A 13,038-nucleotide genomic window follows, 5' to 3' on the forward strand; every position below is an offset into this window, starting at 1 on the left:
TCAAGCAAAGTGCCACAGGGGTCGGTCCTGGGGCCAGTTTTGTTCAACATCTTCATTAATGATCTGGATGATGGGATGCACTCTCAGCAAGTTCGCAGATGACACTAAGCTGTGGGGAGAGGTAGATATGCTGGACGGTAGGGATAGGGTCCACAGTGACCTAGACAAATTGGAGGACTGGGCCAAAAGAAATCTGATGAGGTTCAACAAGGACAAGTGCAGAATCCTGCACTTAGGACGAAGAATCCCATGCATTGCTACAGGCTGGGGACCAAATGGCTAAGCGGCAGAAAAGGACCTAGGGGTTACAGTGGACAAGGAGCAAGATATGAGTCAGCAGTGTGCCCTTGTTGCCAAGAAGGCTAACAGCATATTGGGCTGCATTAGTAGGCGCACTGCCAGCAGATCGAGGAAAGTGATTATTCCACTCTATTCAGCACTGGTAAGGCCACATCTGGAGTACTGTGTCCAGTTTTGGGCCGCCCACTATAGAAAGGATGTGGTCAAATTGGAGAGAGTCCAGCAGAGGGCAACGAAAATGATTAGGAGGCTGGGGCACATGATTTATGAGAAGAGGTTGAGGGAACTGGGCTTATTTAGTCTGCAGAAGAGAAGAGTGAGGGGGAATTTGATAGCAATTACCAACTACCTGTAGGTGGGTTCCAAAGACGATGGAGCTAGGCTGTTCTCAGTGGTGGCAGATGACAGAACAAGGAGCAATGATCTCAAGTTACAGTGGGTGAGGTCTAGGTTGGGCACTCCCAGGAGCACAGGGGAGATCAGACCCACCTCCGGGAATCTCCTCCAGCTACAGGAAGCTCCAGGGGTGCTGCCCAGCTGCAGAGCTTCCTGCAGCCAGGGAAAGTACCCAGAGCTGGGTCCCATCTCCCGTCAAGAGTGGCCATGTAGGGGAAGAGCAAATCCTGTCCCTCCCAGCCAGCCAGGACGAGCAGCTAGGAGCCCCTGGCTGGGGTGCTCCCAGCAGCAGGGCAAAATCAAACTCACCTTCACCTCCAGGAAGCTCTGCAGCTGCTGTCTTCAGACCTGGGCTCTGAAGGCAGCACAGAAGTGAGGTGGCAATCCTGTAACTTCCTTAGAACAGCTTTACAAATCCCCCCTCTTTCCCCCACGGTCACACCACTTTTTTAAAAAAATTAAAAATTGGATTTTTTTTTTTATAAAATAGGATTTTTCCTCAAAAAGCATCTAAAGATCATTTTAATTAAGATACATTATAGCTCAAATATATCTCATGATGGAATAAGGATTATAAATTCTAATTCTATAGTATGAGACAATATACTCATGTAATGTTTAAGAAAAATTTTGTAAATAAGTTCCAATAGTTCATGGATTAGGGACCCAATTTTCTGTATAGATTATTTAGGTTAATCTTTCTATCTACCCAATAGGACTCAGTGCTCAGTCTAGAATAATAATTAAAATTAAGAGATGCTTAATTTTGCAGTTCTCAAACTGTGGATTTCTGTCTCCAGAGATGACATGCTTGTTAACAGCAAAAATGTTTTTAAATAAATAATATAGAGAGATGAGAAATAACAGACCTCAACCCTATTGTCCATATGCAAATTTGTGTATACTGAGTCACTCCCTTACCTCTCTCTAAAAGTGCAAAGTTTCAAAAAGTTCAATGAATAGAAGATTGTTGAGAGCGGAATAGATCTGGACAAGGAGAAGAAGTCTGGAGAGAATTGTGAGAAGGGAGGGACAGGCAGTAGAAACAAAAGTGAAACTATTTGAGCAGCATATTCCAGAAGTCTTGAGGTCCTTCTGAGTGTAGCCTTCATTGATTTGAGATTATGAACCTAGCTATATGTATTGTGATGGGGCAAGGCCAGATGGCTATAGAAAAGTAGTGGGAGATAGATATATTAGCTCCAGGCTAAACAAATCCCAATAAGACCAGGTTAAGTGAAATGGAAGCTGCTCCCGGTCAATTAAGACACCTGCGGCCAATTAAGAACTTTCCAGAAGGCAGGGAGAAGGGTAGGTTGATTGGGACACCTGAAGCCAATCAGGGGCTGGCTGAAACTAGTTAAAAGCCTCCCAGTCAGGCAGGTGGGTGTGCATGTCAGGAGCTGTGGAAGGAAGTTGTGCTATTGGAGAGGCTGAGTAGTATACACCATATCAAGCACAAGGAAGGAGGCCCTGAGGTAAGGGTGAAGTGGAGCTTGAGGAAGTGAGGGCTGCTGTGGGGGAAGTAGCCCAGGGAATTGTACATGTCATGTTTCTAAAAGGGCAACTACCTTAGCTGATACTGTTAGGATCCCTGGGCTGGAGCCTGGAGTAGAGGGTGGGCCTGGGCTCCACCCCCACCTTTGCCCCCTGATTAATCACTGAGACTGGGAGACAACAGAGACTGTGGAAGGAAGGATAACTTCTCCTTACCTCCCTCGCTGGCATATGATGAAAATGGCTCAGTAGACTGTGACCCTTGTCTCTAGAGAAAGAAGGGTTATGTGGAGGGTCACAGTGAGCCTCTGAGGCTAGCGAAATCCACCAGAAAACATGGGACCCACGGAGGCAAGGACAGAGCTTTGTCACTGTATGTTCAGTTACCAAATTTTTATGTGCCATCATGATAATTCTGCAACCCTAACTTTTTGGAAAACTTTGCCTTTGTTGAATCCATGTATCAACAGGAAAATGCCAGCATTTTCAGAGTTACCTGTTACATTATCTACAGGTAATAGGGGAAATACAGTGACAAGAAATTTAATGACGCTGGCTGCAGACTGAGGGATGCACATTGCTGATTTTCATGTATTTCTCTAAGATAGATAAGTACTGTTTAAAGGACTAGTATAGATTTCATTATAACTGGTTGTGGGTGATTTATACTTAAGAATGCTTGTCATCATATGTCCACAATATAGAATACATATCTAAGTACTGTTTTGTTATAAATTTTTGCAACTGTGTTCCTTTAAATAACCTTTTTTGGCTGTGCATCTGAGGTAGCTAATGTTTTTATCACAAAAACCTTTCACAGCAAGTCAACTGTTTCCATGGAAACTGTAGAGTGATCATCCATTAATGCTGCCAAGATTTCTCTCAGTGCTTTCCCAAATACAGGTAGATGTTTGCTCTCAATTTAAAAAAAAAAAAAAAAAAAGTTGAATGAACGTTACATTCCTGTGATAGTGAACTTCCACAGCTTCATGTGGGGAGTAAAGGCAAACAAGAGCTGGGAGGGGACGGGGCGGGGGGACAGGACACAAAAACAAACAAGAGAAACCACTGAGAGGTTTTAATTTAGGGGACAAACCCCATCAGATTATTTTTTAATCTGCAGCCTATCCATGATGGGAAATGCTGATCCCACAGTGGTGAAAGGGTGAATATCAGAAAAGGAATGGAAGGTATACAAGCATGAATTAGCAGAGATTAACGCTGGAAAGCAGGGACAGGAAGATCGCTCATGGAATGAATTATTTTTGAGATAAACTAATGTCTGAGTCACTCACCTCTCTCAGCATATTGTTTTCCTTCTCCTTCTGTTCCAGCAGGCTCTCCAGGTGGTGGACATGCATCTCTGCTTCAGCCAACCGTCTTGTCCGCTCATGATCCTCCTCTGTGGCTTTTGAAGACAGTCCTTTACTCTGCAACATCTCCAGCAGTTTTTTGATGGACTCATCACGGGCATTTAAGGTCTGCTTCTGAGTCTCAATGCGCAGTTCCATCTCTTCTAAGGTTTTGCGCAGCAGGAAAAGTTCCTTGGCTTGGCGCTCATGCTCTGCATGAAGCCGTTGGAAGTTCTCCTCTGTCAGCTCTGCCACAAATGGTTCACTGGCTCTACTGCTGCTGTCCTGCTGGAACAGCTGGTTCAGGTCCCGCTGGATCCGAAGCTCATCCTGGAGAGCCTGGATCGTCATCTGCATGTGCTGGAAGCAGAAAACTAAATCAGTGAATTCCCTTCCTTAGTGAAAAATTGTAAATACATGGGCTGCTTGAATCCTCTTGACCGATCAGTCAGAAGGAATACACAAAAGCTGCCAACACTCAACATTTTTGACAGCAGATAACTATAATTTCCCCAACTTTGGGGGTGTGGGGTTGGGGAATTATTGAGCTGCAAATTGTAAGGCCCTGAATGACGGAGAAAGATCCTCTTACATGTAATTCCCCTATCTCCACCCACCTGTGCAAGTCAATGTCCAGAATGGAAGAGTATTACCAGGAAAAATTAGTATACTGAAAAGTATAAGTGAACACTTTGCTAATCTGTTATTCTCAGTTCATCTCATTTCAGCATCAAAGGTCCAAGAAGTAGAGCAATTCCTTGTGGACATCAGCAAACAAACAAGGAGTAAAGAGACACTGGTTGTTAGTGCTGACATTCTAATAGAGTGACGGAGGAAACACTGTGGTAGATCTTGAACAAGCAATATCAAATTATTTAAAAAAGTTAGTTCTACATTTTGTTTCCCATCCCTCAATAATCATTATTATTAAAAAGATGTCAGCATAGGACTGCAGAACAATTCGCTCTATTACAATGCAGCTATACACACACACACACACACGGTAGAGAATCTCAAAGCCTGGTCTGATTCAGGCTTGTAGGACTCCTGCTATGGGGCTAAAAATAGCAGTGTAGATGTTCTGGGCTCTGAAATCCAGTGAGGGAGCTATATCTCAGAGTCCAGGCTCCAGCCCAAGTGGGAAAGTCTACACTGTAATTTTTAGCCCCATAGTGTGAGTACCATGAATCCAAGTCGAGCTCTGAGACTTGCTTCCATGGGGTTCATAGTTGTTTTTTTGTTTTGCTGTGTAGATGTATCTGCTCTGTGAGCTGGTAAGCATTATTTCCATTTACAGAGAAAAAAACAAGGCACTGAATGAAATAATATCCAGGCAAGACAGGAAGTTTGTAGAAGATGTAAAAATAGAAAGGAGGTCTGACTGACAAATCTGAGACAACCACAAAACTATCCTCTTTTCTTGGGAAAGGCAAAGGGACTGACAACATTCAGTTTGCCATTGAACAGGCCAGCTGAATTGAATTCGACACTAGAAAAATAAGTGCCTATATTACAGCAACTTCCAAAAACAGCACAGATGCAACCAGTGGTAGCAATAGTGTAAGCACTAGAAATGACAGGTTTCATAAGAGTCATCTCTTGGCTGGCTGATGTACAGAAGGCAAAATAGCCCAGCAGTTTATAATCTAAATAAAATCCAAATAAACCACTCCGGGAAGGGACCTTCTATTTGAAAGTTAAATACAGAAAGTGAGTTTCACTGCAAGATGTATAATGCACAGGAGATGTAATCAAGGAGACTGTAGGATTCCTCCAGTAATTTGTTTGTTGCATATTCCTATGAAAAAGGGAACAGGGAGTAAGAGATATTTGCTACTTCATAAACACATGAATTTAGTCTATCTTTGTAGTTTTAACAGCTACTGGTATTGTAGGTACTGATGTATGAAGGCAGTTTGTGGGGCTGTAAACAACTATTTCGGTACTACTTTCCTCACTATGTGAGAGCTCAAACACTCCAAACCCCGTTATTTGGGATCTCCCCCCCCCCCCCAAAGGGAGTTATCTCAAGCTTTTGAGACTTATTTGACCTTTTCTTCTATTCGTAATTTTATGATACTTGACAGTTGCTGTTTCAGTTCAGCAGAAAATAGTACTTAAGTTATAATGATGGTTCTGGATCTCTCACAGAGGTGTATTCCTGAATATGGATCATTATTTGTTGTGTGCTGTAAGGTAAAGTGTATGTGATAATCTGAATTTCTACCCACTCATTTACTTGCAAAATGGAAGAAAACTTATGCGCTGAGCACACCACAACCTGGAATTGTAAAGCACTTTTAGCTTTCAATCTTCTTTGAAACAATTGCCAGTGTCACTTCTCCAAGCTGCATTCCAGACAAAAATGTCATTACACCTCCACACTTTAAAGCTCAGAAGAGCAACAGCAAGCATGTTATGTGAATGAGGAGGAAGGCGGGCAGCCAAACTACTACAGTTTATCCAACTCATCCATGCAGACTAAATTGTAAAAACAAATTTCATGCATTCACATTCTCCTAATTTACACCACTGCAATACCAATGGGGCTGCACTGCTAACAAGAGAATTTGCACCAAACAATTGGAAAGTGCTCCACTAAGCTCAGTGCAAATACCTAAGGTAGCCAGTCTATACACCAAAATGGAACTTATCTTTATTTGGGAAACTATACTCATCCCATTTCAACCACAGAGCATGGTCTGCTTAACATCCATATTTCACATGTATCTACACTGACCTCGCCCCCACTCTGTCACTTTCCTCCCTCCAGGAAGGCAGGAGAAGCAGCTTCCTCTGAATTGCCGCCACATGCATTAGAACAGCAGAGTGGCTTCCTGTACTGCCACAGAATCAGTCTTAGGCTATTTATAACCCTAACTAAAAAGAAGTCACCACAACAAACTTCCTAGACTTGAATTTTTATAATCTAATTGATGTAGGATCATGTCTCAGGCAAAGCTGTACCCCAGGGAAACATCTCCCCAAATTCAGCATGAATGATTTTCCACAGATGCAAACAATCAACATCTGAGCTGAGAAACTGAAAGCTATTTTAAGTAGTTCAAATAGGGTAATAGTTAAAGAGAAAAATGTTGATGCTAATAGAAGCAGCACTTATGGGATTCCTGTCATTTCAGATTCATGGGTGAGGACAACAGAGTTATGCTGTACCCTGTGGAAGGGTCAGTAACTTGCAAATGTAGTCAAAGTATGTTTCCTAGGAAGAAAGAAGAGCTAAATAGTTTGCAAATAAGAGATCAGCAATAGGTTTATGAATTACTGCTTACAATTACGTACTCTGAACTACTTAAATGAAGAAAAAAAAAGATAGTATGCAGTGTAGCAGTAAATTAAGATGCAGGAAAATTGATACGGTCTTCTTCCCAGTATATTATTGCTCTCTAGAGTTCTTTTGTCTGCTGGCTAATAGGCTGCTTTTCTGTTTTTGATACCAATGGAACAGTGCCCTATTGGTATGAACTATAAGGTGGTTCTTTGGGTGGGCATACTGTTCTTCTAAATTTTAAATAGGACATACTCACTTCCCTCATAAACTGAGTTTTACCACTGTTTCTCATCCACTTCTCTGCCTGCATTCTTTAATCACTGCAATTCCCTGGGAAAGAAAGGGAACATATTATTTATAAATCCACCTAATATTGGCCACTGAAAAGCTAAGCCTAGTTTCAGATCCTGAATTCATTTGAAACCTCACACAAGCTTGAAAGAGCTCATTGCAAGTGTCTCACATGATCTCAAAATAAATGTAAGACTATTTTTGTAATGCCTTTAATATTTTTAACACTCAATACTTTCAGTTTCCATGAAGAAGATGCTGTAGTTTTTAACATATTGTTAACAAATCTCAATTTTAAGAGTAGGCAAAAATTGAAACCTACAGTACTTGACAGTGTCTTTAGATGTCACTGAACATGAAGAATTCCCTCTTTAGTGAGTTAGCCCTCTGCAGATGAAAAGGTAGAGAGAGAATCTTTGAGATGAAATGCAAGTGATTACCCTGCAAGTCTTAGCGGGATAGTCAACTCAAAGCTGATATAACTCATTCAGTTCTTGATGTGCTGGCATACAAAACTCTGAACCTCTGGGTCTGATCAAAATCCTGTAGAAAGAAAAGCACTATCACAAAAGCATACTATGTTGCTCAGTGTATTCAATGCAGTTCCAAAAGCACTGAGATAAATGAACTGGTGGTGTGGCAAGCCCTAATTTGACTTCCCTCCTGTTGAAGGAAAGTGTGACTAAAATAGAAAGAGAGCAACAGACATCTTCTTCCTTCTGTCTCAGCAGCCAGGTCAGGTCAAGGTAGAAAGAGGCGACACACCCCTTCCCCTCCCAGCAGTCAAGAAGATGAGGAGGAAGACTTCCTTTTTAGCAGCCAGAAGGGAGGAAGGAGTTCCTTGCCTATCCCAGCAGCAAGGGGAAAACCATGCCAATGTTACATAATACTGTGTCATGATGACTGTCAATATATGACACAACTAATTATTTACTGTGACAGATTAATGACATGTAGATGCCAGTACATCACCAGGATGACACACAAGTTTTTTGTGGTTCTCTGCGGCTCTGTTCAATGACCAAGCTACTCTCTATGAACTCTCTAGATGCAAAATGCTAAGTACTGGGAAAGACTGAGTTACCTTTGTACTCTCTGTAGCTTGTACATGTACCTTTATGATCAATAGAGCACAGAAAGCTTAAAGGGAAAAAGGAAAATGGACAGAAAAATACTATATAAATGATAGCAAACTAGGTTTATCAAGGTGTGATGGGATGTCCACCCCACACAAGACACAGCAGGTTAAATTCGGTCAATTAACCTCTTATGCTGCACTTGGAGCACAGCCTGGAATCAAAAATGCCTAATGGAAGATGAAGTTCACCTGGAAGGGAGCAAGCTAGGCTTGTATAAAAGGATGAAGCTGAGAACAGAAAGGGGCTGCAGGGGAAGTAGTCTGTAGTTGCTCCCTGAGAGAAGGGAGGTTTGTTCAGGGCTACAGTGTCTGCCATGATGTCAAATAGGGGAAGTAGTCCCCTGGGAGGGTCAGCAAACCAAGGGTGGTGGAACAGAAGACAAAAAAGGGAGCAAGGAAGGAGTCCAGTGAAACAACAACAGAGTCTGGGAGCAAGCAGACTATAGTTGCTGGATATAGGGTCCCTAGGCTGGAGTACATAGTAGTGGGCGACTCCAGGTTTCCTCCCAGCTGCTGGGAAAGTGGCACAGGACCTAGCCTTGGAGTGAAAGACTGTCTGGAACAGCATACAAACAGGTGATCCAGTGGGACTTCATTGTATAGGCCTACCCTTCAGGGGCATCGATCTTCCAAAGAGCTGAATCACAAAGAAGGAGCACTGAGAGTCCTGGAGAGTGAGGGGGAATGCAGTGTGAGCAACCAACAGAAAGGGGGCATCAGACTAGAAAGGAGTTAATCCCCAGACATGGCCACAAGGAGGTGCCCCAACCCCGTTACACAAGGTTAAAGAAAGCCTCTGAGAACAGAAGTTGGAATGACTGTATGGTGTCTTACAGGGAGATAAGCATTACCAGTAGAGGGATTCCACCACAAGTTCTCCCTATCTCAGCTGCTTAGTAGTCACAGAAATTGGCAGAATCTACATGAGATCATGAATTTGCTTTTCCTGCCAGCATCTCAGCACATATGAAAACTAAAAGTCCTCTCTAAAAAGCTATCTTTATAAGTCTTCCCTGAAATGAGAGTATTCCAAATGTCAGGAAAAGGATGAGCTACACAAAGCTGGGCAGCAACCATGCTCCAAATATTAGGAGAAACCAGGGCCACTAAAGCAAAACTCAATTGCAAATCATGAGAGAAAATAAGGAAGTCTTTCTCTCTCTCTCGTTCTCAAAGTGTTCTCATTTTGGCAACATTTCTGAGATACAGATTCTGCTGAATGCATACTCAAGGCAAAAGCCTGTCTATCTGAAGGGAGTCCCTGCTGACATTCAGCTGCAGCCCATGCAGAGAAACTGACAAAAGGGCTAATGTCAGATGTCCAGCAGGGCCCTGATGAAACAGAACTTGCTGATTCCAAAAACACTACATGCTGACTGTAAGATGGCTCAGGGGCACCAGAATCCTTATTTGTATGGAAATGACAAAGTGATTTTTATAGTGTGTAGCTTAGCTCGGAAGCAAAGCTATGATTCTAACAGGATTTAATTTAAGTGGGAGCCAAACGAATTAACTTGTATATTTAAAAAACCTTACACTGATTTATCTCTGAGACAGCAGAAGAGCAAGGAGGTAAACAAATTCTATAGATAAAGAGCTTAAGATTGTTGGTAGTACGTCTGTCTGCTGAACCAGACTCTCATGAATGACTCATCTGGTTTAAGGGGGTGTCATGAAGCAACCACACATCCACAAGAAACTAGAAAAAAGCACCCACTGTAAATTTAAATCCTAAAAAAGAACAGACAGGAGTAAACAAATTGATAGTGCTGTAGTCCAAAAGAAACCAAGACTGAGATGTAGACATCTGACTCTTAGAATTTAAAGTCTGCAGAACAAATAAATTTTAATTGAGTGCTGTCAGATCCAGTAACTGCTTCCTGAAAATTCTGTTTGGCTACCACTTTTGTACCATAATACACTTTCAGCAGGTCACTGGGCTTCTAAGTTATATATTAATTTGTTCTTCCTGGCAGAAGTCACAAACACTCTAATATGCTAGAGTAGTCAAAGGAAAGTTATTTTTATAACTCTAAGCTAGCCAGTACCAGCTACCATTCCATGTCTGAATTTCTAAAGGTATCTACTCTCACTCTACTAAGAGAAACCTCAACACTAGGACTTTCTGAAAACATAAAATCTAAAATGTGATTCTATTCGATTAATTTCTTGGTAAGCTATTATAGACAGATTTCCCTGAACAGATTAATTTTTTAACTAAAAACATCAAGAGTTGTGATGAAGTATCTTCTGTGCCAGTGGTGGGTGCATGGAACAGCTTTAAATCTACTGATACAGGTGAAATTTCAAGTATATTTTATGAAATAAGATTGGACTTGTGACTTGAACCTAAACTTCCATTCTGCGCAGAACTGGATGCTTTCAGTTTCAGGGGGGACAAAACAGGGAAACTTTGGTTTCAGGAGGGACAAAACAATTCACTTACGTGATGGATACAAAGGCTTACCAAGGCAACCTGTAAGGAGAAATAAAAAAAATATCATGCCTTCTATGGAGTGTGAGTGTCTCTCAACTACCAACAGGTATCTCTCCTATACCAAGCAGAGTGGACCTTGGAAAGATGTTTGCAAACTCGTGTTCTTGGTGGCATTACATAATTTAAAAGGTAGTATACACACTTTCACTGGCAACTGGAATAATCTGAGCCATATGATAAAACAGCTCTTCTATCTATGGCCTAAAGTGGGTCCATACCTTCTGTTGCATTACACAGCATAGGATGACAAGTACTCTGTGTTGTGCAAAAATATGAAAAAACCTTTAAAATCGGGCCAAGAAATAAGCCTTTCAAAAAAATCTAAATGCATACATGCTCAGTATAGACTGGTTAGAATTTGGCAGCTAAATTCTCCGAAGATTTTTATCTGTACTGAGCATGCTCCGACCCAGAGATGCAGGAACTAAGCAGGATTTTCCCCGCAATTGAGGCTCATGATGGGTGAGGGGTGGGTTACTGTGCTGCCAGGCACAGGAACTGAGGGACAGGGAAAATGTCTCGTGTGTTCTAAATGTTCCTGTTGCTGGTATCCCAATACCATAAAAGAGAAGGATGTGATTGACTGAATTGCACAGGGGTAAGGAGCTGAACCAAGCTAGAGGCATGAAGTAGGGGGTGAACAAGTAAGTTATGATAAGGTGTCTGTGAGGGAAGACTAGGAGCTGTGACAAGGAACTGGGGGGGAAGAGAGGCAGGAACACGGACAGGGAGCCAGAAGAAGGGGAGGGGAGGCTAAAGATCAGACGAGGTCTGGGGGCAAAGGAAAGGGAGACAAGAACTGACACAGGGATAGGCTGGAGAAGATATAGGCAGACAGGGTCAGGCTCAGGGAGAAATAGGGAAGAAGCATGTATGCCCTTTAGAGCACACTTGCTCCAGAACCTGGAATTAAATCCAAGTTGCATTCCTCTGCAATCAGCAAATACCTGTGAAAATTATTGGTAAAGTGTTGTGTGTCAACCTCCTCTAGTGGAGGAACCACATAGAGGATGACAACTGACTACTGCTATCAGTCACTCAGTTAGCTCAGAGTGCTGTGATCTGGATCTAAAGGTTCTAACCCTGCTGATGACCCATGTAAGGTTCAGTATGCTTCCACATGATAGAATTCAGGTTATTTCAGTTTGCTTTTTTAAAAACCTCAGAAATCACTCACAAAAACTACATTATAAGAACATTAACAGTTCAAAATCAAGCACACAAAGTTAGTGAGTTACAGAATTAAAGTTGCCTGGGCAACCTTAATTGGGCCCTCTTGTCAATATGCATTATAATACAGTCCTTAATAAGATAATCACATATGATTTTCCATAGGTCCCTTGCCTCTTACAGAGCACACGATGAACTGTGCTCTGGGAATGAATCAGGGTTATGTAGTGAATGAGGCTCTTGACTGTAAGACCTCATTTATTGCGGAAGTTAGATGATGTATAGTGAATATATAAGGGATGGCACGAAAACAAAGAATGGTCTTATGGTAAAGGCAGCTGAACGTTACCCTGGAGAGTTGGATTCTTTCCCTACCTCTGCCAGAGAGTGATGCTTGACAAGTCAATTAAACCAAAACTTTCCACAGGTGGTCACTAATTGTGTGTTCTTCAATTTCTAAGAATGAACACTCGCACAGCTGCATCTGAAGTCACTGGGAGCTGGGCTTTGAACATATAATCTGCTATAAAATGCTAAATACTCTGAAAAAAATCAAACCCTAGGCAACTGAAATTATGCACTCAAAATTAGCAAACACTTTTGACCTTAATCTCTGCACCTCTAATTCCCCACATTTAAACTGAAGATTAATACTACACACTCACCTCAGAGGTTTTGTGAAAACAAAATCATTGTTTGTAAAGCACTCATACTATAGTGATCATCATCACAGAAAACTCCATGAGCAAATGAATAATTCTGTCTGCAAATCAATGAGGATAAATCAACATATTGATACCTGCTTATTAACTGAGTGTTGTCCCTGTTCACTGAATAATGGGGGAGGGGAGAAGAACAGGGCTGTAGGAAAAAAAAAAGAGTATATGATCACAAAATTATATAACAACGCACGTGGACAAGGGAGCGAATTTAGTATATACAGACAACCTCAATTCTGGCATTTCCCAACTTCTGAGCGCTTTACTTTGCAACCAAATACTTTTAATGTAATTTTTTGTATGTGTACACACACACACACACACACACACCCCCCAAGGCAGGGCTGGTAGCACTATTATTAAGGTTGCCTTAAAATTCTTGTTATAAG

The 13,038-nt window shown here is 41.8% G+C and overlaps 1 protein-coding gene across 18 annotated transcripts in view; it reads right to left on the minus strand.

The window, feature by feature from the left end:
* Positions 1-13,038, minus strand: part of ERC1 (ELKS/RAB6-interacting/CAST family member 1) — a 552,070-nt gene that overhangs the window by 436,303 nt on the left and 102,729 nt on the right. For 10 of the 18 annotated variants that reach the window (XM_073320483.2, XM_073320533.2, XM_073320524.2 and 7 more), the window contains one exon: positions 3,489-3,905. In XM_073320483.2, the coding sequence (XP_073176584.1) occupies positions 3,489-3,905 (417 nt within the window). Of the gene's footprint in view, positions 1-3,488; positions 3,906-7,090; positions 7,477-10,709; positions 10,740-13,038 lie in introns of those variants that run through there. The other 8 variants (XR_012155892.1, XR_012155894.1, XM_073320517.2 and 5 more) reach the window with 2 other exon arrangements.

The sequence above is a fragment of the Lepidochelys kempii genome, chromosome 1, assembly GCF_965140285.1.
Source record: "Lepidochelys kempii isolate rLepKem1 chromosome 1, rLepKem1.hap1, whole genome shotgun sequence".
NCBI classification, from domain to species: domain Eukaryota; kingdom Metazoa; phylum Chordata; order Testudines; family Cheloniidae; genus Lepidochelys; species Lepidochelys kempii.